Consider the following 26,913-nt stretch of genomic DNA (forward strand, 5'->3'; position numbering starts at 1 on the left):
GTATAAAGCGGCGGCCGCCGCCCGGCCCGCTCTGGCCCCATGGAGACGCAGCGGCGGCCCGTCGGCGGCAGGCCGGTAAGAGCGGGGGGCGGACGGGCGGCTCCGGGGCGGGGGGCCCGGCACGACCCGACACGCGGCCGCGGGGCCCCGCGGAGGCCGGGCCGGGAGCGCGGGGGGGGCCGGGGCTCGCTGCTAACCCCCGTCTTGGCCCGCAGGTCCGGGGCGTGAGCGGAGGCCGGGAGTCCCCCGCGGGGAGCCATGAGCGCCGGCAGCCTCTCCGCCTTGCCGGGCTGGCCTGAGGCGCTGCCGGCCGCCAGCCCGCCGGCGTCCCGGCTCCGCGAGAGGATGAGCGGCAGAGAGCCGAGCGAGAGCCGCGGCCCCGGCGGCCTGCCCGGCGCCGAGCCGCCCGAGGAGCCGGGGAGCCCCGGGCGGGAGCCCTGCGACCCCTCCGAGATGCAGCTGAAGGTGGATTTCTTCCGCAAGCTGGGCTACTCCTCCGAGGAGATCCACGTCGTGCTGCAGAAGCTGGGCCTGAACGCCGACACCAACACGGTGCTGGGGGAGCTGGTGAAGCACGGCCCGGCCGAGCGGGAGGGCGGCGAGGCCCCCCCGGAGGCCAAGGAGGCCCCGCTGGTCCCCCGGGGGGGGGCCACCAACAAGAGCCCCGCACCCCCGCCGGCCCCGGAGGAGACGGAGGGCGAGAACCTGAAGCCCATCGTTATCGATGGCAGTAACGTGGCCATGAGGTGCGTTTGGGGGTTCTGGGTGGGCACGGTGGGCTCTCCGGGGCCGGTGGCGGTGACAGTGGTGGTCTGTTGAGGTGGTCACCTCTAGCTGTGGGGTGTGCGGGGCACTAAGAGCTTGGAGTCCAAAAAACCTGGGGGGTTTCTCACTGCAGACAGCCATGGCTGGGCGCCCTGGTAGCGGCTGGTAGTATTTTCCAAGGCACCTCAGTGGTTTGTGCAGCTCTCGGAGGATGAGCATCGTGTTTGCAGATGCTGTCTGCCTGCGTGGCTGATGCCAGCCCAGGACCAGTGGTCACAGGGCTCTGACAGGAGCAGGCGTGCTTCCTGGAAACAGTGACATTTCCTTCTATTTTCTCGCTAATGAGGAGGATAACTGAAGATACATTGTCCTCTTACCTAATGGCTTTATGTAAGTTTCTGTAGCAGGAAGTTGCTCAATAAATAATTACAGATTTAATAAGAGAACGCTTTGTAAGATGGAGCTGTCTTCTGCATTGGAGACTGGTCTGCAAAGCGTGACTCCTGTATTTTGGTTGAATTTCCATGCAGTGTGGAGATGGATGAGGTGTCAAAGGGGCACTCCAGCCTGTTGTGTCACCAGGGCCGGGCTGTGGCTCACGCTCACCTTCTCGGGTGTCCTGGTGCTGGTGGCACAGGTCTTGTCAGGCGCTGCAGCCAAAGGCAGCCTGTGGAGCTGCTTGGGATTGAGCAAGGAGCCCTGACATCCCTGGAGCACCCAGAGTCTCTGGGCTGGATATTTATTGGCCTGATGTTCCTGCTTCCACCTTGGCTTTTGTCCCCTGTGATGGTGAGCGTTGCCTGCCCCCATCCCAGCCCCTGTACTGCGCTCCCCACCTCTACATGGGGGGGTCTGGGCACTGTTAATTTAATGCCCCAAGTTTCTGAATTGGGATCTGTTGTTGCAGTCAAAAAGCAAGCCTCCTTTGCTGTGTTTTAGCTTAATAGGCCTTGTAGTGTATATTTATGTACGCAGAATTTTTATAAAAAGTAAGTCTGGGTGCACTTGGAGCTGCTGTGTGCGTTGCCCTAGGTTTTGTCCGAGGTGAAAGTGCTACGGGGAGGTTTGTTGGCAGGTGTGGTTTTCTCTGAGCCGTGGTTGACAGTTCTGAGAACAGGACGGAGAGAAGATGGGGTACGGTCTGCTGTGTGATCGACACACAGAGCCTGCAAGTCCCAGCGCAAAGGGGGGGGGTGTTCTGGTGGCCGTGGAGCAGGGCTGGGGAGTAAGCTCCGATCTGGGTGTCCGCAGGGGAGCACGGCCCGGTTCCCCTGCTCTCCTGTGGCTGCGCCGGCATTGGAGGAGAATGGCCCATTGTGAGACCTGGGCTGATAAGTGTGACTCTGGCAGTGGAGTTTACCTTAGATAAGTGCTCAGGCTTAAACAACAGACTCGGTTTTTTTTGAATGAGGAGCCTCTTACCCATGAAAGTTATCCCAAAAAGCCCAGGAGAGATGACAGCAGATGTGACTGGGGGCAGGCCAGGCGGCAGCAACACTGCCGGTAGGACAGAGTTTGACATGAGAAAAGCAGTCTGGCTTTTTTTAAGCAATTTGCTAGAAGGGGAATTCCATTCTGAAACTTCCTGTATTGATGGTGTGATGTTCCCTGCTGATTCATTTGCAGTGTGTACAGCGGCCTCCCTCAACAGCTCTTGACAAACATATGCAAATCATAGTGGAAATTAGCTTTCACTTCCTTCTAAGGGAATTTTTTCTTGGCTGCTGCCAAATCAGATCAGCCCAATTAGCTACCTTCTGGAGACTTGAGATTGGTAGCAGGGACTCAAAAAAAAAAAAAAATTTAAAAATCTCTGCTTTTCTCATTTGTCTCTTGAACCCATTAGTAACCTGTGTCTGGCTATCTATAGCAAAACCAGTCTGGCATTGGAGAAAGTTTTTAGAGTGTGTGTCTTCTAATTGTTAATGTCAGCCTTTTTGTAATTTGGGATTCATAATGAAGATGTGCTAGGTGTCTCTTTAGGTGCTATATGAACTTATAGTTCATATAGAATAATTATTTTGGTTCAACTCTTCCATTTTCTTAATGGCTTCAGAGAGGGATGGGTGCAGGAGAAATAAAGTTTATTCCTGGTGGTGCAGCTGGAGTAGTGCTCCTCAGCAATGCCTCTGCTGGGCTGTGAGCTCTACGGAGGTGTTGGCCATCGTGCCCAGTGTTGGAATGCTGTTCTGGATGGGGAGAGGAAGACTTGGGGCAGGGGGAGTGCCCAGGTGGGGAAAACCTTACTGCATTACTCCTCAGCATAGTACATCTTACCGGAGTGTCATCCTGAATCCCCAGAATGACAGATCAGGCTGCGATACAGAAAGGTTGGAAGCTTGCCAGAACCATTATCAACAGAAGAGCTGATTTACCAGTGCCAGCATTTACAGTGTAAACAGGAGTGGTGGTTTCCTCTTAGAAGTTCTGGAAACTTATTGATAGGACCTAATGAATAATTAAGCAACAGGTTTTTTGTGCTGGTATGTAGTGTCTGATGCTTTTGTCAAACTTTGCTCTCAAACTGCCAAGTGCTGTGCAGACGTTCACCACTGATCCTGTTAACAGGAAACGTTGCTATTTTGTGCAAATAGTGCATTTGTAACTGACTTTTGGGGCCATAATATAATGAAGAACCATCTTTCAGCAGCATTGATGTCCTTGAGGGCATAAAATATCTTGTTTTCCTTAATTTCACAAGGAGAATGCCTAGTGAGGGTGCAGTTTACAGGGGCAGGACTCAGCTGGTGCAAGCTGGCAGAATGGGACAAAGGGTGCTCAAGATCACGTTGTACTCGCAGCTAAAAATAAAAATGTGGAGTCCAGAGTCAAAGGAAAGGCAGCGTTTCAGAGGAGCTGCAGCAGTTATGGCTGCCCTCCCACTGAGCATTTGGGTATTTATTGGCATACTGAAGTGCTAAAAGCAACAGTAATTCCGTGAAGCTCTTAGTGCTGCTGTTCACAGGAGGGGAGCTATGAACTCTGTGCAACTCTAGACACGTCTTCACTAAAGGTTGTCTGAATTGCTGGAGCCATTTGCTTAGTGCATTGCCTGACTAGTCTGTGCATAACAGAATATTGAAATCCTTCACTTTCTTCTTCAATGCAGCCATGGAAATAAAGAAGTGTTCTCCTGCCGAGGAATCCTTCTGGCTGTCCAGTGGTTTTGGGAACGGGGACACAAGGATATTACAGTCTTTGTGCCGTCTTGGAGGAAGGAGCAGCCGCGACCAGATGTACTTATAACAGGTGTGGAAATATGAAAACCAAAAGTAGCTTTTCAGGCTTACTGCTTTGTCACTTAATGAGCTTGCAAAGTTCTGGCTAGTTAGAAATTAACTTATGAATGGAAGATCTGAGCAGTAGGAGATCTGGTAAGCTGAGCTGACCAGTGAGAATTAGTCATTAACTTGTCCCCTGAGCGAGTTCTTGCATGGATCAGCTGGAATAATTCAGAGAACAAAGAATGTTGTACTACTCTGCCTCCTAACTTCTTGTCTCTTAGTACTTGCATTTTTTCCTCTTTCCTCTTAGACTGTATGGAACTTCTACATGCTAAAAGTTTAAACTCCCATCAAGCTTTATTTGTCAGAATTATTCAAATTGAGGGGAGTTTGCTCTGAAGTTGCAAACAGTTGAGATGTCTGAGTAACTCCGCACAGAGGTGTGTGCAGTATGGCACCACAAGAGATAGGAGCCTGCCAGTCTTAAACATGCATCGCTGTGTGTGTGAAGGACGGTGTGGATGGGACTTGCTGTGGTACAGCAGCCTCGGAGTGTTCTCGGTGCCAGGCAGGACTGGGGCGAGGAATCCACCTCTGACAGCCTGATGGATGAGATGAGAATGTAGGCTGGGTTGTGGAGAGATTAAATGACTTCACATGAATTTTGTTGTTTATTTGTAATGTTTCTTTACCTGTGCAAAGGCCTTTGGGCTGTGTAAGTAAATTCCCGGTTGTGTTTGTTCTAGACCAGTACATTCTCCGTGACCTTGAAAAGAAGAAAATTCTGGTCTTCACTCCTTCCAGGCGGGTTGGAGGCAAGCGTGTTGTCTGTTACGATGATAGATTCATTGTGAAACTGGCACACGAGTCAGATGGCATTGTGGTTTCTAACGATACTTATCGGGACCTGCAGAACGAGCGTCCTGAGTGGAAGAAATTCATTGAGGAACGTCTTCTGATGTACTCCTTTGTTAACGACAAGTATGTTCCTATTCTTCCTTTGCTTTTAAAACAGCTGTGTGACTATGCTGTCTGGTTTTACTGAAGCAATGTCAAGTGATGCGTGAAAAGAGCAAAATGCTGGTACAGAATGGAAAAAAAAAATCCTGTAGAGATATTTTTTTGATAGAAGGAAGTGTGGTGGGAAGAACTGCCCAGCTGTAGCGAGGTACAAAGGCAGAAGGAATTGGCGCCATCCTAATAGCTGGTCATGGTTTGAGCTAGGAGTTCTGCCAAGGTGGAGTTCCTAGGAGAGCTCCAGGGCTTGATTTCCTCACAGGATAGTTGTTAGCAGCCCCAGCAGTAAGTGCTAATTCTGGTCAGCAGCCGAGCACAAAACCCCTTCTGTGCCCGAGGTGAATCACTCTGTGCCAGCCATCACCAGGTGACAGGGTAGTTCCACTGCAGTGAAATGGGAAAGCTTTTGGGGCTCAGAGATATTTTAACCTTCAATGGGATGGGAGACTTCCAGATGAAATGAAACCCTGACCCAAGAAAGTGAACTGCTCCTGATTGAGACTTATTTTTCTTTAGGTTTATGCCTCCAGATGATCCCTTAGGGCGACACGGCCCCAGCCTGGATAACTTCCTCAGAAAGAAACCTGTTGTGCCAGAACACAAGAAGCAGCAGTGCCCTTATGGTAAGACCTGCCTTTTGAACATGGAGACTGAGGTCTCTGTGCAAGTGTAATACATGCATTTTCTCAAATTCAGCTGTTCATTCCATGCTCTGCCATTCCTTGCAGGGAAGAAATGCACTTACGGAATTAAGTGTAAATTCTACCACCCTGAAAGGATCAATCAGCCCCAGCGCTCGTTAGCTGATGAACTCCGAGCCAATGCAAGGTTGTCTCCTACCAGAACTATCACTGCCAAGGAGGAGAAAAAGGGCAAAAGAGGCTCCCAGGCAGAGTTCTTGTGCTCTGCGCCTGTGGAGAGTGATAAAAGCTCTTTGCAGAAGGTCTCTGCAGAGAGGAAAAGCTTGACCCACAAAGCCAAGCCCAGTGATGTTCCACTTCAGGTGAAAGGCTGTGTGTCAGGCAGTGTCCCTGCCTGCAGCGGGAGCCACCGGGCCTCCGACAGGTACCAGCAGCCTCATATGGACTCTCTGTCTTATATCTCTCAGGAGCATCTCGACTCAGGCATTGGGTCTCTGGAGAACCAACTGTCTGACATGTGGCCTTACAGAAGTGCTGGTCACTGTGATCATTCCCACACTGACCAGGTGCCCCTCTGCACCTGCGGCAGGCAGAGACCACTTTACCCACATTCTCCCAGCTTAGAGCAGAACGGTCTGATCTCTTACAAGCATGGTTCCCATAAATCTTCCTCCTCTGGTGCTAGCTTCTTGCAGTATAGCCCTGAGATGTCTCCCTCAGGAGCTCCCCACTCTTTCTCAGGCTATGGGGTACCCGTACACCCAGCTAATGCTGGCCAGTACAGCTTGCCCAGCGAGTATAACACCCCTCCACCCCATTCTCGGGAGTACTGGTCTGAACCCTACCAGATGCCACCTCCTCAAGGGAGATCTGCCAGCGTGCGGGATCCTCGCTCGGTACAGAGAACCCCAGGGCCGGCGTACGGAGACTCCTGCCAGTGGGCTGTCTCTGACCAGTTTGCAGAGGAGCGGGCCAATGTGCACGTCAAGCTGTGTGGCATATTCCACCCCCATTTGGTTGATGCCGTGATGAGCCGTTTCCCTCGGCTGCTGGATCCCCAACGGCTCGCTGCAGAGATTCTGACGTACAAGTCACAGAACCCAGGTCTGTGAAGCGGGTGCCGGGACAGCCAGGCACGTGGAGAGCTGAGGGACGATGTTAGCTCTGTAGCTGCCACAGATGCCTTCTGAGGGCTCCTCCTTATTCCTTGGAAGTACCAGGCTCTGGTTGGAGGCTGGATATCAGATTTGCTCACAGCAAATTCTGCTCTAGATGTCAGCGTGCCCCCTCTTAGAGAGGTGAGAGCACCCTTGAGTCCTGTCTTCCCCAGGGCCTGTTGCGGAGGCTCTGGGTGATGCACCGGAGCAGAGCCTGCAGCTGCAGAGCAGGGTTTTTCCTTTGGGGTGTGTGGCGAGTCAGGCACCCCCTAAATTCCCGCAGTTCAGACCTGACTCCTCCCAGTAGCTGCAGCTTTGAGGTGGCTTAGTGTGTTTCCAGGCATGGGGAGGGAATCGGGGGGCTTGTAAAGATGAGGGGACGCCGCCTTTGCAGTGGCGTGAGGCTTGTTTGTGAAGACTGAAATGCATTGTCTGGGCCATTCTGAGCTCTTAACTAAGCCTCTTTACTAAATCCTACTATGCAGATCTGTGGAAACTGTTGCATTATAAATCTAGTATGAAGCTGGGTTTAGCTGACTTCAGTTTGGTTTGATTGGTGCACTTCTTTAACGATGCTTTCCACACCCCTCCCACTTACCTCCCTGAGGTGAGGTAATTCTCCAGTACGTACCACAAGTGCTTCTCCAGCAGTGTGGCTCCCAGAAACAAGAGGAGCCGGGAGTGCAATCCTTACTCGGAGTGAGAGACCTGACACTGCCCCAGAGCTGCAGCCAGTCATGTCTGGCACTGGCTGAGAAATGCAGTTGTCAGAGGATGGGGTGACCACGTTGTTGATGCTGCTGCCCTGGAACCCTGACCTTGGCTGGAAAGGGGTGGTGGGCGATCTTTGCAGCACCCACAGGGGGGATTTATGATGTGCCTTTAGTCTTCAGACAGCAATAATTCTGAGCGTTCAGCCACGCCTGGACTGCTGCCAGTCCTGTTCCTAAGCATTCCCTGGGATTTTCCTCTATAAAGCTGTTGCTTCATCTTCTTTCTTACTAATGTTTTTCTGTCCCCTTCAGCTTCGTCAAGCTATAGCAGCATCCAAAAATATAGAATAAGACTTATTTGGCAAGACTGTTCCCTGTTCGTTCCCTCTTACTCTGTGAGATGTTTTTTACTGTAGATACTGTAACAGATTTTAAATATGCAAAACCAATTGCTGTAGTAATTGGTTCTGGTCCTGGGATTTCACTGTGCTTAGAAGGCAAAGATGTTTCTTGCACTTGCAGGCCAGAAGCAGTTGATTTGTTGATACACATTGTATCTGGGTTTTTTTGTTATGTTTTTTTTTAAATATGTCCATCTTGTGGTTAAACCAAGGTCCTTGAGTGGCAAATTGTGACGGGGGGAGTGGAGCCGGCTGTCCCTGAGAGCGGTTCCGTCTCTCGCTGTTCTTCCCTCTGACTGTCCGAGGCGTGACCTACCCAGAGTGGCACCATGTGCCGTAAAACCACAGGGACACAGAAACCTGTATGCCTGGTTAATTATGATACATTACAAATTAGTAATGTTTCATGTTAGTAAGCAAAATGCTTCTTAATTTTAAGTAACCTGATACTTTGCATATTTGTAAATTACAGGAAAAATGGTTTTTAATGTTATTGTCCAGCAACTTGCTGCTGGTTTTAATTAGTTCGGTTCTCGACTCAGCCATTGTGTTACTTGGCGTGGTGTGTATTGTTTTTCTGGTGCAATTCTGGTATCTGCTGCTTCTCTTGCAATCGGAAGACTAACATTTTGTACTCACAAGCTGACTTTTTACTGAGCTCTGTGTATTGCTGTGCAGTGTATAGTTTATGTACCGAATGGAGGCAGCTGTGTAAAAGCCACGGCGAAGTAAGAACTTGTGTTATATGAATAAAAACTGCCCAGTTAAATTACTTGGTCTCTGGTGGCTCTTTGGAAGACCATTCACTATTTTGGCTGTCTTTGCAGGAAGGTCAGGGAAATGGTCCTTCCTCCCGGGGGTTCCTCTCCAGTCCGAGATCTCCGTGTGCAGTGGCAGCAGCGGGCTGGTGCCGTGCCGGTTGGTGCAGTGTGACAGCTCAAAAACCCGACTTGCTGTAGCTGATAAGTGTGTCCCTGTCTGCTGTTCACTGGCATCACCGCAGTCTCGCTGCACTGGGGAGGCACTGGTGGCCCAGGTGCCCTGAGGCAGGAGGTGCTGGCACCCAGCTCTGACCGCAGTGGTGGGGGGTGTTCGGGTGCTAATGAATAGTTCACTCATAATTATTTTGGAATAAATAGTGCGGGCTGTGCTTCAGTTTTCATGGGCGGTTCCACAGTCCAGGCTGGAGGTAAATACACGTTTTATCCAGTTACACAGTACCTCTGTCAGAGGCCGAGCATGGCAATGGGATAATGCGCTGAGCATAACATGTCAAGACGTTGCTCTAAAGCTTTGTTATGAACTGGGAAGGGAATGCAGTAGCAGTATCAACGCTCACATTTCTGAATGAGGATCCTCCCCTCCCACCTGCACAACAGCGTGTTCTTATCTGACTTGTTAAATAACTTTATGGTCTTTATTCAAATTTGTGTTGTTAATTTAATATAGGGCAGTGACTTTCTAGTTAATCAAAAACAAGGGAAGCAGGTGCTCCTGGAGATAGTGCTTTGTTTCAAAAAACAAATCTGAACGTCAGAGTCTGAAAGGTCACTTATTGGCTGTGGGAGAGGAACGCTCCTGAGTGTCGGAAGTGACCCAGCTCTGTGTGTGTGCGATGGGTCTTGACGGGGAGGGCACTGAGTGATGTGTGACAGATGTGATCAGACCTTTTAACCAGGTGAAGACTTTTCTGCTGTTTGTCGTGGAGTCTGTAGTTGAAAAATGCTGCAGGATTTTAAGGCTGGTCTTCCAGTAAAATACATTACTAGATAATTTTAGTTTAGATGTTGGGGAATGTTAATTTTCATTTCTATCGAAGCTGGACTGATACACCTGAAGGGATTGGTGCAGAAGCAGAGGTTCATTACCATAACGAGGAAGGGAAGAGCTTGGTTATGATGTCACTTTCTGCAGTGACAGTCCTGGCGGCACAGATTGATTTGGGAGGGTCAGTCCCTAACACAGATCTGGTCAAAATTATTCCCACAAACGGCAGCGATGTGTCCTGCTGTGCCACCCAGGAAACTCAGCCCAAACCTAGCCGCTCTCTCTCTGGATTCTCTCATTCTCTCAGACGAGGGTCCTGCGTGAGTGAACCTGTACCTCCTGCCTCTGGAGCATCCTCCGAGTGTAAGTACCACTGTCTCCTGTGTCCCGCATTCTTCTGGGCCCGTTCCCTGCTGTGCCCAGGAGATGGGGAAGGTGGGAAATGCTGATCAGAACTGTCCCTGCTGCAGATTTGTCCCTGCACTGAGTCAGAGGAGCTGCCTCCCTGCGCCCACCCCGGGCTGCTGCGCTCACCCTGATCTTATTGTGGAAATTTCACGATGCATCCTGTGGCTCACCACTTCCTCGGGGCACGGCGGAGGGAGGGCCTGTCACGGCTGCTGTGTGTTTGCACCGTGTATCTTATCCATCTAAACCAGGTTAGATCTTCCTGTCGGCTCTGATCTGCTAGAGTTAAGGAGGTCACATGCAGGCGCTGTTGAAAGGTCCCCATGCTGCCGCGGGGTTCCTCTGCCGCCATCCTGTTGCCCTGTGCAGGGGTGAAGCCCTGTGCTCAGCCCCTGGCTCCTCTCCCAGCAGCGTTTCCTACCCCAACAGGGTGAGGAACGGCTGCTGCTCCCCTCGAGAGGGGGAGATCCCAGGCTGAGCTGGAGATCAGGGTGCAGAAGGCTCCTGGAAAGTGCACATCCATGGGAAGGGGAAAGAGAGCTGTTGAGATGGCCCAAGGCTGTTCTGTTGGGTGGTGGGGCCAACAGGAGCTGTCTCAACGGCCAGGAGCTCTGCAAAACTGCTGCTGAGCCCATCCACTGCCAGCTCCTTGCTCCCAAACCCAGGGTGCCATCTGTCCCCCTCCGGCAGTGGTCCAGTCACTCTCACCATCATCTCCTGAGGTCCCTGCTGGAGCCAGGTGCCTGCTCTCAGCAGGAGGAGGTGGCTGTGGCTGTGTCCTCCCCAGAAGAGCGAGGTGGTGTGAAGGGACCCAGGGAGGGTGGGTCAGGGGAGGAAAAACTTTGATGTGGAAGTGAGGAGGGTGAGCGGGGGTGCTTGTGAAGAGGAATGGTGTGTTTTGGGGATAGAGAACAGTCTCTTCTGGCACAACGGGGAAGGCAAAGAAATAGATGGAAAAGGTAAATATCATCAAAGGAAAGACTCTGCTTCCATTGCACAACGAAAGGATGAACCCACAGGGGAAGAGCCCTCCTTCAGAGGTCAGTGCTGAGGGATAGCTTGGCTTTTTAATTTGTTTTTTTTAAAATCTATACTCGGGGAAGGAAGGAAGGGGAAGCTGTGCTGTGGCAGAGGTCAGGGGAGAGACTGCTGCGTTCTCGTCTCTCCTTCCCTTGTGTGGTCGGTGGCCCAGGAAGGACACTGGGTGGTCACTGCAGCCCCTGATCCCAGCCCAGTGGGGCTATGGCTCCCGGTGCCTGTGGGCCAGCCTGCTCTTGGGCCTTTGCTCGCTGCTCCCTGGCTGCCTTTGCCCTTCTCGCTCCCTGAACTTTCATATGAACCATCTGGTTCCTCCCATCAGGGGATTTCCAGGATGTGGCCATCTCAACTCTACCATTTTAAGGCGTTTCCAGAGGCAGGAATCTGACCCCAGGCTCTCATACGGGCCGTGGGAAAAGGGCTGCACAAGTTTGAGGGATCACCCAGGGGCTGTGGCGATGCCACCCTCTGGGACAGGCCACCTCCCGAGGAAGCAGGTTCAGCATCAAACCGCTGTTCTCCCCCCGCTGGGAGGCTGCAGGGCGGCTTCTCTCCCCGCAGAAAGGAAGAGGCGTCCTGAGCACACTGAATGCTGCTGGCGCGGGCAGCGCTCGCCCTCCAGCCTTTCCTGGGCTTCTCTGCCTGGCACCAGCCTTTCCTGGGCTTCAGGCCCTAAATACCCTGGTGCTCCCTAAGGCCAGGGTTTTCCTGTGGAAAGCTTTCCCTTATGGAGTTGCCTGAGGGTGGCAGAAGTGCTTCTTCTCTGTCTCTGTTTCTCCCGGAGCAGGCTGCCCCGAGCAAAGCTGAGCCCCTTGCACAGCAACGGGGCCAGCAGCCGGCTCAGCCCTTCTGGCCAAGCCATGGACCAGCCCCGAGCTCCCCCTGCCTCCCCCGGAGCCCGCATTGCACAAATGTTCTGGAGTGACTGCAGCGCCTGGTTGAGCAATAGGTCGGGAGGATTTGCATGGCGGCTGGGCCCAGGGAGAGGTTCCCGCAGCTATTGCGTGGGGGCTGCCCGCCGGGGGGAGAGCTGGGGGGAGCAGGGACTGCTGCGTGACTTCACCCCCACCTCCTGAGCCCCTCGGTGGCAGTCGCTGGGCTGCTCCCAGAGCCAGGCTGTGAGGCATTTCCAGCACAGCCCATGGATGGCTGCAGCCGGGCCGGGACACGGCTGTAAGCTCCTGTCCCATGGCCGGTGCCCCTGAGGCCTCTGCGCGGGTGCCGCAGTGGCTCCTGCAGGGGAGGCTGTGGCCCATTTGGCAGGACCTGATTGATTTTGGTATTTCAGAGAAGCGTGGGGCTGTCCCACCTCAAAGGCCATGCCAGAGCCGTGTCGGTGCAGGATGAGTCAGGCTGTTGTTTGCGTTGCATCAGTTCCCTGACGGTGTGGGTGCTGCACGGGCACGTTGGGAGGAGCGATCCCTGCTCCCTGCAGCAAGCTCTCCCTGGTCCCTGCTCCCGGAGGCTCTGCAGGGCTGTGGGGATGGTTTCTGGGGGGCTCTCCGGGGCCCTGGGGACAGTGGCAGGCCCGGGTGGTGGCATTGTCCCGCAGCGTTGAGGGGTTAATTCCCAAGCAGCGTCAGACACGTCTGCCTGGTGCTGGCAACACAACCAGAATGAAAGTATTCCCATAAAAGCCTTTGTGCCGGGGGCCAGTTCTCAGGGCAGCACGACCACCAGCAGCAGGGCCACTGGTGGAGCATCACACCAAGTGAAAACTCCAGCCCAGAGCAGGTGCCGGACGGGGAGAGGGCAGGAGAAATGGTGGTTTCCTCTGGCCTGTCCAGGGGAAGATGCCGGGCTGTGTGGTGGGTGAGGGGGGCAGTCCTGGGCATGGATTTGTCCAACGCTTTGATCCCTCCTTGGGGCTTGGTGTACGTGTGTGGCGACATCGTGGGCTCCCACCGAGCTGGGCCTGTGAGTCCCGTGGGCAGGAGCCTTGTGCTGCCCGTGGCCCAGGGCAGGTGTCCCGGGACCAGCAGCTGCCTTCTCTCAGGGGCGGCTACAGCCAGTAGCTCCATCCCCCCTCCGCCTGGCACTTTTGGGGAGTTATTAAGTGCCAGACACTTGTGGGGTCACTGCTGCCGAGGGTGGGGGCAGCCAGCGGGGGTGGACAGTGCAGTGCCAGGGCCTGCAGGGAAGGGGCGAGACACGTTTTGAGCAGTGGGAGCAGCGATGGAGAGAGTTTGCGCATCTCTTGGCAAGGAGCGGCTGGTTTGCGCGAGGCAGGGTTGTCTCCGGGGCAGGCAGCGCTGCTGCCACACACCCCCCCACGCGGCACCCGTCACCTCTGCAGCAAACACTTCCCTGACTGGGTCATCTTGGCACCCCCTCCCTGAAGAGCTGTGCGGTGGAATGACCAAGCAAAGACCACCATGTGGAAAGTGTCCCCCTGTATTTCACAGAGCAGAGCGGTGGCCGCGGGGAGCCCATGGCAGGGTGGGAGCAGCCCTGAGCCTGCTCCGCTCCTGCGGCACAGCATCCCTGGCTGAGCCGTTCTCTGGGAACGAGGGCCCCCCGGCCACCCCAGGAGAGCTGGTTCCCCCCGAGTGCAGTCACAAGGAGCCGGCCGAGAGTTGCAACACGTGTGCGGAGCTGCTGATGGAGGGGACTTCTCTGGCCAACGAGGAAGTGAACAGGGCGGCAGTTGGGTTTTGCAATGTCTGTGGCCCCAGTGTCTCCAGCTTGTGCAAGGTGACTGGGAGCTGGTGGTGACATTACTCCTGGCTCCTGGAAGCTCCCGACAAGTTGCGGCAGATCAGGAAGGTGCTCCTCGCTGGGCACCACCAGAGAAAACCCGCCCAGGGCACAGTCAGCCCCAGGCAAGGGGTGGCTGTGACCTGCCCTGGGCAGCCCTGAGCTGCCTCTGGCTGTTCCTGCTTCTGGGAAATGGCGTGGTTCTGCTGAAAGGGCAGGATGGGGCAGGGTGGGACAGGGCCCGGCTGGCACTGAGGGATGGAGGCACATACAGGGACACAGGAACATGACCGGGACCGCGCCTTCCTGGCCTGTGTCCTGCTGTGCCTGGGCAGGGAGGGACATGTGGCTCCTTCCCATCTCACCAACACCCTGCTTACACTGTCACTTACGTTTTCTGCCTGTCATGGAGCCACTGGCCCCAAAAGGCCGCTTGGGCGTGGGGGTGGCTGCCAGGGTGGCTCCATCCACCGGCGACCTTCAGCGGAGCAAAAGGGCGAGAGGGGAGCGATGGCTGGAGCTCTGCCAAGCGGGGGAGTGCCCAGCCAGGCTCCCAGTGGCAACTGGTGCAGAGGACTGGGAGCCCTCCCTGGCATCCTCTCCTCCCAAGTGCCTCCCAGTGCCCACCAGTGCTGCCCAGTGCCCAGGTGGGAGCTGGTGGGCTGCCCACTGGCAGAGCTTAGCACATTGCCCCATCCCCAACTCTGGCTGCAGGTGGCAGGTCCCCCCCCTCCCCGACCACTGGCTCCCTGTCGCCCCATGCCCCCCAAGTCCCCAGCCGCTACCTGCCGGGCTCTCTCCCTCGCTCCCACTGGCACTTTGGTCCTCTGCTTCCCCCAGCAGCTCGGGGCTGTCACCACTGTCCCACCGCCGTGGGTACTCCTGCAGCTGGGGCGGGAGGTGAGGGTTGGGGGGTATCAGAGGGGACTGGGGGCCCATGGGCGACCAGAGGGTATGGGGGTCCCACAGGGGACTCACCCGCTGGCGCAGGCTTTGCTGTTCCCGCAGCAGCTCCAGGAACCGGCTGCTCCACAGCAGCTTCTCGGCGCCCAGCTCGGTGCAGAGGAAGCGGACGTCGGCCTCCAGCGCCTCCAGCCTCCCCAGCACGGCCTCGCTGGCATCACTGCGCCACTGCCACGCCGCCGCTGCCCTGGCACCACAGCTCAGCTCCCACCAGCGCCCTGCGACAACCGTCCCTCCTGCCCTCTGCTCCAGAGACACCCCACAACCCACGACGCCATGTGGGGGACCCACCTGCCCGCCCAGGCTCCAGCGCAGACATGGAGTCCCCGTCCTCCTCCTCACTCCCCTCGCTGCCACTTTCCAGCCTCCCCCGCAGCGCCACGCTGAGCTGAAAGCCACCACGCACAGCAGGGACTGACACGTCCACGGGCAGCTGAGCCCAGGTGGCCCCTGGCACCAACCCTGACTGGGGAACCCCCCTGTGCCATGCCCTGGGGACCTACAGCCCCGCTGGTGCCACCCAACAGACCGTGTCACCAGGCTCAGCCATATCCCAGGGGTCAGAGAGCTCCGCAGACCCCGTGGTGTGGGGGCACGTTGGGGAGTTACCTCCTCGGTGGCGTGGAAGGCGCCGTCCCAGCAGCTCTTGTAGCAGATCAGCAGGTACTGGGGGAGAGGATGGTGGCCGTGTGGTGAGAACGGTGGACGCAAACCCGCCCCAGGGAGCGCAGAGCCCAGAGCAATGTCCCCACATCCCCAGAGCTCTTCCTGGGCAGAACCAGACTCTGCCTCGAGCCAAGAGCCAACCCTGAGGATGAGCGTCCCGATCCCCGAGCCGTGCTGCTGGATGGGGTGCTGACACTGACCCTGCAGCCCCAGCACCACCAGGATGGGCGATGGAGCCCCAGCAGTGCCCCCACCCCATGCCCCAATCCCTGGGTCTGGACACGTGCCACATTTGGGGCTGATGCGAACACGTGAAGGGCCTTGGGGAAGGGACCCGGTGGTACTGACCCACGCCAGCCTCCAGAGCCACCGCAGCCCCTGGAGCGCCGTCCCAGAGAGCGACAGGAGCCACCAGCACCCGGCATGCAGGAGCTGCCTCCATCTCGGCCCCCGCGGGCCCCGCTGCCTGCCCATGGGCACCCTGTGGACCAGGAGACAGAGTGGTGACGTGCCTGCACCCCCGGGAGCTGCCGCCTCGCTCACCCACTGCGCTGGGCGCACCCGAGGGACATGGAGTGCTCCACCACCCACCAGCGTCCAGCCCGCTCGCCGAGGGCCAGCCTCGCCAAAGAGAAGGTGAGCGTTTGTGGGGCCAGATCCCGGCGCGGGGGACACGTGCCCAGCGGGGACACCAGCTCCCCCCTGGCTCTGCCCCTTACCCGGCACTGGGCCACACGCGGACCCTCCCCGGCGGCAGCTGCTCCTCCTGCCCCACGTCAGCTCCACTCGGCCACTGCCCTGGGCTCGATAAACTCCTGCCTAATCCTCTTGGTGACGAGGCTGTGCAGGGGATTAGTGTTTCTGCTCCACCTTTGGTGGCCATAAGGACAGTTGCTGCTCTGCCACCCCTCATTTGCTCGGCTCAGGATTCACCTTCTGCAAGAAAATGAGCTGTGATTTATTTTTAACTACTACTTTTAGCTTTCATTGGCATTTAGGAAAAAGTCTGACTCCTGTGTCCAAGGGCAGGCACTGCCTCTCCTGGGGATCTTTAGTCACTCTGGCAGTTTGGGGATAAAAATAGAAGTCATAGGCACAGCTGCCGGAGTCAGACTCCAGCACCGGCCTCACAGCCTCTCATCGGTGATGGTGTTTGTTCCCAAAGCCATCAGAGACCCTGCACACTGTCCCCCCAGCCTTAGGGTAACCCTGCAGGGACGCTGGAGCTGCAGAGCTGTGGCCGTCAGTGCTCGTTTGTGGGACAGGGACGGATACCTCTGGTGGGACAGAGCACATGGGGCCCGTGGCCTCTTCAGCTCCCCTGCCCCAGGGCAGCCAAAGGGCCATGGCCGGTCAGCGGGACCTGGGGCGGGGAAGAGCCGCGGATCAGCAGAACGAGGTGCCTTTATCTGAAGGGAGCATTTGCCATTCAGCTTTCTGCCCTGATCAATGCGCTGCCTCCCGGGGCTGCTGCCATCACTGTCCTCAATCCGAACAGGCTGTCCCCTTCCTTTAGTGACAAACACTGCCAGAGGCAGGAAAGGTTATGTTTTCCCCTTGTCCCCACAGCACCCCGATGTGTGTCACAGGGAAAGTGGAGCTGATGATTGATGCTGTGCCACAAAACACGTCTGAACACACAGGACTCAGCTCCACCAGCCCTTTGCCGTTTCTCTGCAGGCAAACGTTCTGGCCGAAGGGCTTGGGCAGCTTTGCTCCAGGTCAAAGTGCTGCAGCAAAGATTTTTACCCTCTGAAGTTCAGGTGCTCTTGCAATTCCTGCTTTGGAACAGCAGCCGTGGGAGAAAAACTGCTTTTGTACCAAGGCCGAGTAATCAAAAGCCATGGGCTAAGAGTTCCTTTTTCCAGAGCTGTGGAAAAGCAAGGCCTTTTAGGAGTTTATTTCCTAGATCTTCCACCCCCCCCGTATTTAACCTCTGTAACTGAGAACACACAGAGGCAGGACAGCTCTGAGCTCTCACAAGCACACGCAAAGGCCTTATGACGCCAGTAACGAGGGCTATTTACTGCCTTGGGAAAAGCAGAGCTGATTCCAACATCAGCGCTGGGATCCTGGCCGTGCCGAGCGCCCACCCCTCACCCTGTGTGTGCTCCCCCCATGACAGCCCCGACTGCCCCCCCCCATCTCGGGGCATCCCCCACCCTCAGCAAGAACCAACTTCCATCCCAGTCGCGCCTGGAATGGGAGGAGCCGAATGCGGCTGGAGATCGGGGCCTGGCCACGCTTCCGAGTGCTCAGCGTCACCTACAGCAGGGGAACACAAACAACGGCCACCTCCCGTGGGGCGGGAGACAAGGAACAGCCACGACCCCAAAGTGCACCAATTCCAGCCACGTCCTCGTAAAGCCAATGGAGAATAAAAAGCACCAGGAGTCACATTTTGGACTGAACAAAACGTGAGAAGACAAACATGTAACTTTATTGTTTATGTACAAATGACAGACGTTTGTATTAAAAAGAGAATCCACCCAACCTCAAAGATCGCAAAGAGCAAGATGGCTTTGAGCTCCAGCCGTCCCTGCATCGTTAGATACTGCGTAAATTTTAGGGGATGGTGTTTATAAAATTAGAGAAAAGGGTTATTCACCACTTTCTCTGCTTGAGTGAAAATCAAAAAGAGCTGTTCCACAAAATGAAGAACTTTCCACTCTACATGGATTAAAACAAAGAAACCAAAAGTCAAATTGTTAACTATACACTTTGGTTTTTAAAACAAAAACAAAACAAAACAAAACAAAAACAACAAAAAAACCCCAAACCAAACCCAAAACTACAAAGCTAAGTATCAGCTAAGTCTTACAACACAGATGGGACACACTGGGTCACACCCCAGTTCCAGTGGGACACGAACCCCCACTCCGTGGGTCCGCAGGCGACGGGAGGGGCAGCAGCAAGATCAGCCCGTTTTAAGGAGCTCCCGACTGAGGTGGAAGCCCAGGATAGCCAGGAATTCAGGACTACGACTACAACTACACCTACACCTTAGTCTTCCTGCAACTCAGGTGGTTTAAAAATGATGCAAAGAACACGGTCCGAGGTTTTCTCCCCACGTGAGTTCTTTAGGGTGAGCCACTCCCGGCGGCCGACGTGTGGCCAGAGCTGCCGTCGTGCTCATCCACTCGACGGGCAGTTTTCTCAGCGGGGATTCACGCAGACCTAAATGCCAGAAGCATCAGCGCTGATGAGCCTAGTAGTCCTGCAGAGAGAGGAGAGGACGGGCACACTGAGATCCTGCTGCTTCCAGTTCTGCTGGCAGAGCTGGGATTCTCAGCCTTCTCTCACTTCTACATACCATTACTTGCAGGCAAAACAGAAAACTGAGATACTTTTCTTGGAGCTAAACATTCAAAAGAAAGGACCCTTCAAAACCTTAGTTCAAGAACACATCAACCAAAACCAGATGCTTTTAATGCTCCAGATCCAAGGTAACAGGACGCAAACCAGCTATTTTCATAGAAAGTGCACAGGACTTAACTGTGACCCAGCTTCGGAACAAGCCCACCTGGGCTTATTTCTCATTAAACGCACAAGACAATCTCATTTCACACCATGATATTCCTCAACCATGAAAATAAGATCTTAAATTACAGCAGAGGGAGGCTTTTTAAGGCTAGGAGTCAGTCAGCCACTACAGGCAGCAATGAAAACAATGCAGAGCGCTGATACTTACGGCTCTTGGCTTTTTGTTTAACTTGAGATCAATCCTGTGGTTGGAAAGATAAGAGAAATGTCCATTTCAATACACGAAACCGACTAGAGTTCAAAGAACCAGCTACTGCACATGGCACAGGCTACAACAGAGACTATTTGGTTAATGCAATCCACATTCTCAGTGGGCTGAGCCCAGTCCCTGCCCCAGCGTTACTGGGCAAGAGCAGCGCAGACGGAGGGTGGATTCTTTACTATTTGCCAAAATGCATATTCCGTCCACGCCAAAAAAGAGTTAATAAAGGCTCATAATGAAAATCACAGGGCAGTTATGCAGCATACAGGACTAAGGTTAAATAGGCATGCTCTATGTTAATTCGTTATTAGTGCAACTGTGCCACGGGGGTTATTCAGACAGAGCGGTAACAGTCATTTATGGTTATTTACTCGCAATAGAGACAGGAGTTTAAGATGACAGGGATTACGAGAGTCAAAGGTACTGAAGTTCATTACATTTTTCCAGAAGGAAATATCCAAGTCTACACTAATCTCCTTAAGAAGCAAAGCCAGAAGAATCAGTTTTTAAACTAAGTTTTTAAGTTAACAAGTTTATCTATTTAAAAATGAAACAGAAAGGTAAAGAAGAGTGAAGTTAATTTAATTTTGCTGAAGTTATTAAATAAAATGTTACCTCCATCACGCTTTTCTGTTTTTAAAAAAAACTTCCCAGCCTAACCTAATATACATACCTACAATTAAACAGATAAACTATGGGTTAGAAAGGTCTCAAAAGGCACATCGGTGTCTACACACTAACAACACAGCACAAGTACTAATTCAAGTCAAACTTACTCAAAGTCATAATCAAACATGCCAGACGGGCTGAGGGGCAGCATTTGAAAGGAAGAAAGCAATAGAAATTAATATACTAAAGAATTAAATAAATTAGTTGATTAGCCACCCTAGCAAAATTACTAAAAAAATAAAGTAAAATAAAATAAATAATAAAGCCAGTGTTCAAATGCCATAAAGTTCTTAAGATTTCTTAACCAGAACCGGGCAGAAGAGCTCTCCAGCCTGGGCAATCCCCCTCCCCAACTGGATTTCTGGGAGAAAGAGGTGTTAGAGCAGAGGCAGAGTGGATTTCTAGAGGCTTTAGGCTGAAAGAGGCAGCTCTTGGGCAGTCGGAGGCCAGCCCAGCCTGCAGGCCCAGAGAAAAGCGGAGCTGCTCAAGGAACCAGGGAGCGGGTGGTGAGAGAGCGGGGGCTCGGGGGGGTGTTACTGCGGGAAAGCGGGGCTGGGGCAGGCGGGGGGAGGCACAGAGCTGGGGGGGCAGCTTTGGAGTATTCTCCTACAGCACACACACACACAGGGCCCCTCACACTCACACCCTTTCCAGGAGCTACACAGAGACCACGGCCATTAGACCAGCACTAATTAGCATTTGGTGACACTCGCCTTGTCCCAGCATCCCTCCCTCCCTGGTCTCCAGCACCTGCTCCAGGAACAGTTCTGTCCCAAAGCTAAAACAGGATTTGTTGGAAGGGACTAATCATCAAATCAGCTGTAACGGAGCAGCTTTTCGGCACTGAGTTTCTAAGAGGAAACAGCACTGTGTTCCCCTGAAACACTTTTTAGCCCTGAAAATCGCTGAGCACGCAGAAAATAATCAGCTTGGCCTTCCTGCGGTCTTCGAGGGAACAGGGTGGCTTCAGTGACGACACTGTGACTTCCATCGGATTCTCTGGTTTTAGCTGTTTGCAGTTACTCTGCCCATTCACACCAGTTCCGCCCACTCTGAATCCAACTTCCCGCACCGCTCGGTGGCACATGAAGCAGAAAATCCAGCGGAATGAGGGCAGCGTCAAGTGCCTGTTCCCAACACCTCCCCACGCCTTGAGCACGGCTGGCAAACGGAAGAGCTTCTGATCAAAAGGAAATGCCAGTGTTTCTTTTATTTTTCTCTTTTTTTTTTTCATTCCGTGACACTCAAGCAGCAGCCAGGGAGGTCTCTTCCCAGGGAGCGCTCTGGGCTGCAGCGGGTTCCAGCACTAAGCTGTGTTTTGGTGGCCGGGGACTGGTTTGTTGTTTGGTTTGTTTAACCTACTAGACTTGAAAATGGTTTGGTCTTTTCTGCCAGAATTCAGGGGACAGTCAGGAACAGCAATCACAATTTTAACGTAGTTTTTATTACAGACAAACTTAATTATCTACCTGGCCAGGCTAAGCTTTACAGAGCAGCCCATTACTAACTGCAGAAGCCCCTCCATGCTGCAGCTCCGCCGCCGTCTCTCTGGGAGGAGAAGAGCTGCCGTTACCGGGTCGAGCCAGGGCTCCTCGTGTCCAGTATCGTCCCCAGGAGCAGCCACCACCAGCTGCTTCCCTGGAGGGAACGCAGAAGACACCCCAAAGCAACAACCTGTCAGTGGGGCAGTTTCTTCCCGACTCCTGGTGCTAACGTTCGGGTTGTGTCCCGGAGTGAAAGAAGGGATGTTATTTACAGCGCCCGGACGGCACCCCCTGCAGCTGCAGCGTCACGGTGCTCTCCAGGCATGTCTCGCGGAGAATACTTTAGAATTTGTTTGAAATAGCAATTTTCTTAAGCTGTACTTCAGTTTTACAAATTGTTTCTCTGAACTTGCTTACAGACGTAGTGTCTTGTGTTATTCCTGAACTTCTTTCCAACTGTGTCTACAGGCAAAAAAGAGAGTTTTGAGCTGCTTTGGAACGCAGCTCCTGAGGAACCAAAGGGTCAACCAGTACTGCCCAGTGTTGGCCCAATTAAGGCCGCTGGAGGAAGAAAATTCTGATCTAAGAATTAAAGACATGCTAATGACTCAAAGCCTAGTGAAGGAGAAAAAGGAGTTAGGCATTTTTCAGGCACTGTACCTACCTCTGCACCTCCCAAACCAGCCCCTCCTCAGCAACCTCGGTAAAGTTTTACCACTGGTCTTTAAAACATTTCTCTTTTCTAATTGTATGAGAAGGGCCCCCAAAAGCCCAGCCATACACAAAGCCAACGAGCCCAACGCTGGCAGGAACATTTCATTTTTTAAAAGCTCCTTTACTTCTAATAATCTCCAAGTACCAGTTCCAGCAATCCCAGAGAGGGGCAGTTCAGTAAATGTCCCCTCTTTCCAAAAGTAGGGATTCCCACGTTCCTTTCTGCGAAGGGCCTGGCTCCACCGTGCCCCACCGCACTCTGGACAGGCCAGCTCTGCTGGGGTCACCGGGCCATGGCTATAAACAGCAGCGTTAGGTGGCCGGTGGAGAGCCAGTGGCCTGGTACAGCTGGGACTTTATCCCAGATTTCTGAGCCGTGAGGCCACCATGCTGCCCCGCGTCCTGGGGGCGCCTGGAAGGGCAGAACCGGTCACCCAAATTCAGCCATGAAGAGTCCAGGGAAGGTTTGGTTCACAGGAATTCCGAGCCAGTTGAATCACAAACACTTTGAGGTGAACGTGACCAAGCCAGTCCGCTGTGCCAGGAGCAGAAGAGATGCAGTTTGGGACACTGAAAGGGCTTGGGGAGTGGGAACCCTAGCAAAGAGTGGCCACAACCCCCAAAACCTTCCAATTTGCTTTTTCACCCTTCTTTCCCAAAGAAAGTACTGACATTCCTGCCTTACTTGGTTGTCCAGAAACCAAGAAGCAAGCACAGGGGCCAGGACTGCGACCCTCCCCTGCTGGAGGGAAGCTGGGTTTATTCTCCTGGGCAGGCAGGAGAGCCGCAAAGGCCGGGGGGAGCCCAGCCCCACCAGAGCCGGAGCCGGCATCCTGTGCGTGCCGACTGCTCCCGGACCCTCCCAGCCACCTTCCCTCTGGGGGGCAGTGGGGTCCTGAGGAATGCTATGGGATGTGTACAACTAAAACCCAGAGGAATTACCAAACCAAATGATCCAAGCTGCTTGTCATTCTAACAATAATGAAGTTATTAAATATTCTACACATAATGAAGTAAGCTCAGCAAGAGCTGCCCATCCAGAGGGCAGGAGGAGAAGGCTGCTGGTACCACTAACCTGTGCCGATTTTTGTTCTTCCGTTTTTTGTGGCTGCTGTGGTGGCTCCCAGAAGAAGTAGAGGAAGCAGCTTTCTGGGGTTTCACCCCCTGCACAGACCCATCCAGCTCTTCAGCATCCTCCTGGCTGGGCTCGTTCTCCTGATTGTGGAAGTCTGGAGAAGTGTCACTTTCCGTGCCGCTGCCAGGCTCCCCTAGAGCAGGACATACACAGAGCAGCACCGCCGTTACCCCTCCCAGCTCCCAGCCCAGGCTGCCCCAGCACAGCCCAGCAACGGTACCCGGAGCAGCAGGGACAGGAGGAGCCTCACCGCTCTGGGAGCTAATGAGAGAATCTGAGAAATGCTTCTGGAGGGCAGCAGCTAAACCTCCTCAGCGACTGGAGCACACTAGAACTGCATCTGCTTCGGTATTGGTTAAAGAAACATTTTTAAATATCCTGAAAGCACATGGCTCCTCCCCACGTCACTTGGAGCTGACACACACAAACGCCTCAGCCCTTCCAGCCTCTTTCCCCTCAGGGCACCAAATCCACTTAAATAAGTTTTATGCACAATAAACTCTCATTGAGCATAAAAGTTTGCTTGAGAAAGGAAGCTCAACTTTAATCCTGCTTCTCACAGTGCTGTGGTGCTGCCTTGTGCCGGGAGCACCAGGGAGCAGCCGCAGAGCAGCCACCGCAGGCGCCGGGACGGGGAGCAGCGAGTGCAGCAGTGATCCCGACCACCGGAGACAGAGCTGAGCTGTGGGGAGCAGTGTAGCTCTTCCCAAATTCTGAGAGAAATGAAGAAATGACTTACGCTTCTCAATGAGCTGGTCCTGAACTCCAGCTAATGCACTGACCGCCTGGAAAACCGAAAGGGACGTTAGGGAAAGCAGGAACTCGCTCACCGCTTTCCAAACATTCACAAACACAGAGAACACCCCACAGAGAAAGACACATCAGGCCTTTGCCCGAAAGAGCTTCTGCCCTAGCACCAGCACGGCACTGCGGAACGGGGCTGGGAGCGCAAGGAAAAAGCCAGGGGTGGCAGTGACAAGCGTGCGGCACGGGTGGCTCTCGCCTGCGTTTCCCTTCCGCCTCGCCAGGCACCGGGAAAAGGGTTTCTGAAAGGGGCTGCGATGGGGAGGAAGATGCTCGGGCTGGGGGGGATCAGGCAGGTGCAGGAGCTTAAATGGAAACCTGGCCATGCAGGAGCCGGGGTGGCCACCACGGGACCTGCTGCCCCAAGGGGCACCAAGGGCAGGGGATGGGGACATGGAGGGGGACAGGGAGACGCGAAGGGAGACAGGGACGGGATCAGGGAATGGGGACAGGGAGGTCCGCGGGGCCCCGCCGGGGCCCGTCCCGGCACCCACCGCTGCCGAGGTGACAGAGGACTTGCTGAAGAGCCGCTCGGCCTCCTTGAACTTGCGGTTCCTCCGGTCGTTTTTGCTGTTGGAGTTCCTGAGGCAGAGACAGACAGACAGACAGGCAGAGGGGCGGCATGGCGGGGGCACGGCGGGGGCGGGGGCCGGGCCGGGCGACGGGGCCGGCCCCGGGACTCACTTCTGGTTGGTGAGGTACCGGTCCCAGCCGCGGATGATGTTCCCGTACATCTGCGTGTCCTCCAGGTAGCTGCCCTCGAAGGCATAGATCTGCCGCTCCAGGTTGGCCAGCGTCTCCTGCCGGGCACAGCGCGGCGCATGGAGCGGGCCCGGCCCCGAGCGCAGGCCCCGCCGCCCGCCCGCGGCCCAGGCCCCGCCGCCGCCCGCCCCGGCCCCGGCCCCGGCCCCGCCGCCCGCCCGGCCCCGCCGCTCACCGCCAGCTCCTGCTTGCGCTTCACCAGCTCGGCCAGCTCCCGGCGGGTGTCGGGGATCTGCGGGGGGCCGCCGGCCTTGGCGTGCAGCGCGGCCATGGCGGCGGCGGCCTGCGCGGGCCGGGCGGGGCGGGGCGGCGGCTGCGCTGCCGGGAGGAGCCGCCGGGGGCAGCGCCGAGCCCGGCCCCGCCGCTCCGCCCGCCCGGGACCGCCCCGCCGCGCCGCAAGGCCGCCCCGCCGTCCCGGTGCAGCGGGGGGCGAGCCCGCCCCCGGCCCCGGCCCGCTGCGGGGGTGCCGCCGGCCCCGGCGTCCCGGAGACCCCGCGCCTCCGGGGAACAGCACGTTCAGAACCGGGCACTTCAACTCCGGGTCCGTTTGCCCGATTCAAACCCTTTTTAGCTTCCCCAAACTCCGTTGGTCCAAACGCTCGGCGGCGCGGGCGGAGGGGCCAGTTACCCCCCCCCCCCCCAGGGCACCCACCGCACGGGGTGCGGAGACACACACACACACACACCCCCCCGACACCAATCCCCTGCTTTTATTTATTTTTAAAAGTTATTTGGTGTCCTCAATACCGAAATGAGCACTGAAAGGTCATCCGTGTCAAGGAACTTAAAGGGAAAAAAGGGGATGCTAGAAAAATATTACAACTAAAGTAATTAGGGCTAAATTTACAAATTCTTTATTTAAAAACCCCGAGAGTATATATAAAGGAGATCCTCCCAGTCAAAACTCATTCTACCGGCCTTTTGAAAACCTACATCAATGCCCCATATTTACACTATAAATGTCCCAGCCCGTGTATACAATATGCGCCACCCGTATACACAAATATATACACAGCAGGTATGGAGAGCTGGTGACCACAGAACAAACATCCAGGCAAAGTAGTAAACAGTGTGGAAAATATACATTTCTTATGCCATAAAGCAAACCGTGGGGAGAAGACGCCCAAAAATACACAAGATGGGGGTGCTTTCAGTGAGTGGAATTGGTTTTTCTCTTCCTAAAGCTTTGTTTTCTTTCACAGGGGAGAAGACTATTTTAAACAAGTGACAGTACAACTTTTGATAAAAAGAAAACTTAAATAGTGCAAACTCTCGTTAACACACGTCACCACATAAAAGGTATTTATGCGCAGTACAAATGAAAAACGAGGAGGGGTTACTGGTGGGGCGGGGGTGGCATCACAAATAAAGGCCTCGGCTTCAGCCCTGGACACCCCACACCCAGGGACAGTTTCAGCATCACAGGTTGTGACGTGTCCGGGGCAGACCCTGACCGAGACCTCAGCCCCCAAATCACAGGATTGTCCCCCCAAAATCCCAGGAAGTGTTTAATTTCTATTCCAGATTACCTTGCAATTCCCAGGGAGTCTATTCCAGTGAAATGCCCAACCCTGAAAGTCACCCCAAGGTGAGCTCCCCGAACATGAGGGGCTGTGCAACACTCCCGCCTGTTCAGTAGCGACCCTGGGAAAGTCTCCTGTCTACAGCCCCCGAAAGGCCAGGGAATTTGGCAAACTCCACCAAACAGGAGTGTTACAAAACACATCGGGCTACTTTCTAGCTAGCGTTTCAGTTAAGTTGCATTTTCAAAGGGCTATGACAAACCAGTTAATAAAAATACTAAAAATAAATATGCCAGCTGTGGTTTACATCGTTTCCTAGAAGGGGAAAGTCTTTCAACATTTGTTGAATATTTCCAGCATCAGAGCTTTCACATCCACAGGCTCTTTTGCTTGTTGGGGAAAAAAAAAAAAAAAAAAAAAAAAAGGTGTATTTCCTGATATGCAGAACTATCCAAGATGAATAACCAGTGAAGTCCTCCAAAATAAACTATGAGAACAGATCAGCAACAGAAAAAGGACTTTAAGGCAATAAGAGGCATCAGTGCTGTGATGCTCCGATGTTTACATCCCAATCGTGTTCAACTCCTCTCCCCTGCCCTCCCCAATCTCCTCCTCATCTG

General features: G+C 54.4%; 2 protein-coding genes across 7 annotated transcripts; one reads left to right on the forward strand and one right to left on the reverse strand.

Annotated features, from left to right (window-relative positions):
• Window positions 1-258: 258 nt before the first annotated feature.
• On the forward strand, window positions 259-6,759 carry ZC3H12A (zinc finger CCCH-type containing 12A). The gene is made up of 5 exons (XM_074162096.1): window positions 259-746; window positions 3,875-4,014; window positions 4,736-4,970; window positions 5,523-5,629; window positions 5,735-6,759. The coding sequence occupies exons 1-5, from the start codon at window positions 259-261 to the stop codon at window positions 6,757-6,759; spliced, it is 1,995 nt and encodes a 664-aa protein (XP_074018197.1).
• Window positions 6,760-17,852: 11,093 nt separating this feature from the next.
• Window positions 17,853-25,067, reverse strand: MEAF6 (MYST/Esa1 associated factor 6). 6 transcript variants are annotated; one of them, XR_012463616.1, is made up of 8 exons: window positions 24,946-25,059; window positions 24,693-24,808; window positions 24,503-24,590; window positions 23,944-23,989; window positions 23,145-23,337; window positions 19,818-19,875; window positions 19,149-19,182; window positions 17,861-18,674 (listed from the first exon to the last, which is right to left on the reverse strand). XR_012463616.1 is itself a non-coding variant. In XM_074161982.1 (8 exons), the coding sequence occupies exons 1-8, from the start codon at window positions 25,039-25,041 to the stop codon at window positions 18,666-18,668; spliced, it is 612 nt and encodes a 203-aa protein (XP_074018083.1). In that variant the 3' UTR covers window positions 17,862-18,665. The 6 variants fall into 6 exon arrangements, 5 of the variants coding, with proteins under 5 accessions (XP_074018084.1, XP_074018083.1, XP_074018087.1 ...); XM_074161982.1 differs by lacking the exon at window positions 19,818-19,875 and adding an exon at window positions 19,979-20,008 and having other exon boundaries at window positions 17,862-18,674; window positions 24,946-25,041; XM_074161983.1 differs by lacking the exon at window positions 19,818-19,875 and having other exon boundaries at window positions 17,853-18,674; window positions 24,946-25,064.
• Between the last annotated feature and the right edge of the window lie 1,846 nt (window positions 25,068-26,913).

The sequence above is a fragment of the Numenius arquata genome, chromosome 21, assembly GCF_964106895.1.
Source record: "Numenius arquata chromosome 21, bNumArq3.hap1.1, whole genome shotgun sequence".
In the NCBI taxonomy this organism is placed as follows: domain Eukaryota; kingdom Metazoa; phylum Chordata; class Aves; order Charadriiformes; family Scolopacidae; genus Numenius; species Numenius arquata.

Bases quoted from the DNA above. Each gene is read 5' to 3' on its own strand.
- ZC3H12A (XM_074162096.1), top strand. From the start codon at position 259: ATGAGCGCCGGCAGCCTCTCCGCCTTGCCGGGCTGGCCTGAGGCGCTG. The intron at 747-3,874 runs GTGCGTTTGGGG...TCTTCAATGCAG, and splicing joins GGCAGTAACGTGGCCATGAG to CCATGGAAATAAAGAAGTGT. The intron at 4,971-5,522 runs GTATGTTCCTAT...ATTTTTCTTTAG, and splicing joins TACTCCTTTGTTAACGACAA to GTTTATGCCTCCAGATGATC.
- MEAF6 (XM_074161982.1), bottom strand. From the start codon at position 25,041: ATGGCCGCGCTGCACGCCAAGGCCGGCGGCCCCCCGCAGATCCCCGAC. The intron at 24,809-24,945 runs GTGAGCGGCGGG...TGTGCCCGGCAG, and splicing joins AGCGCAAGCAGGAGCTGGCG to GAGACGCTGGCCAACCTGGA. The intron at 23,338-23,943 runs GTAAGTCATTTC...GTCCTGCTCTAG, and splicing joins GGACCAGCTCATTGAGAAGC to GGGAGCCTGGCAGCGGCACG.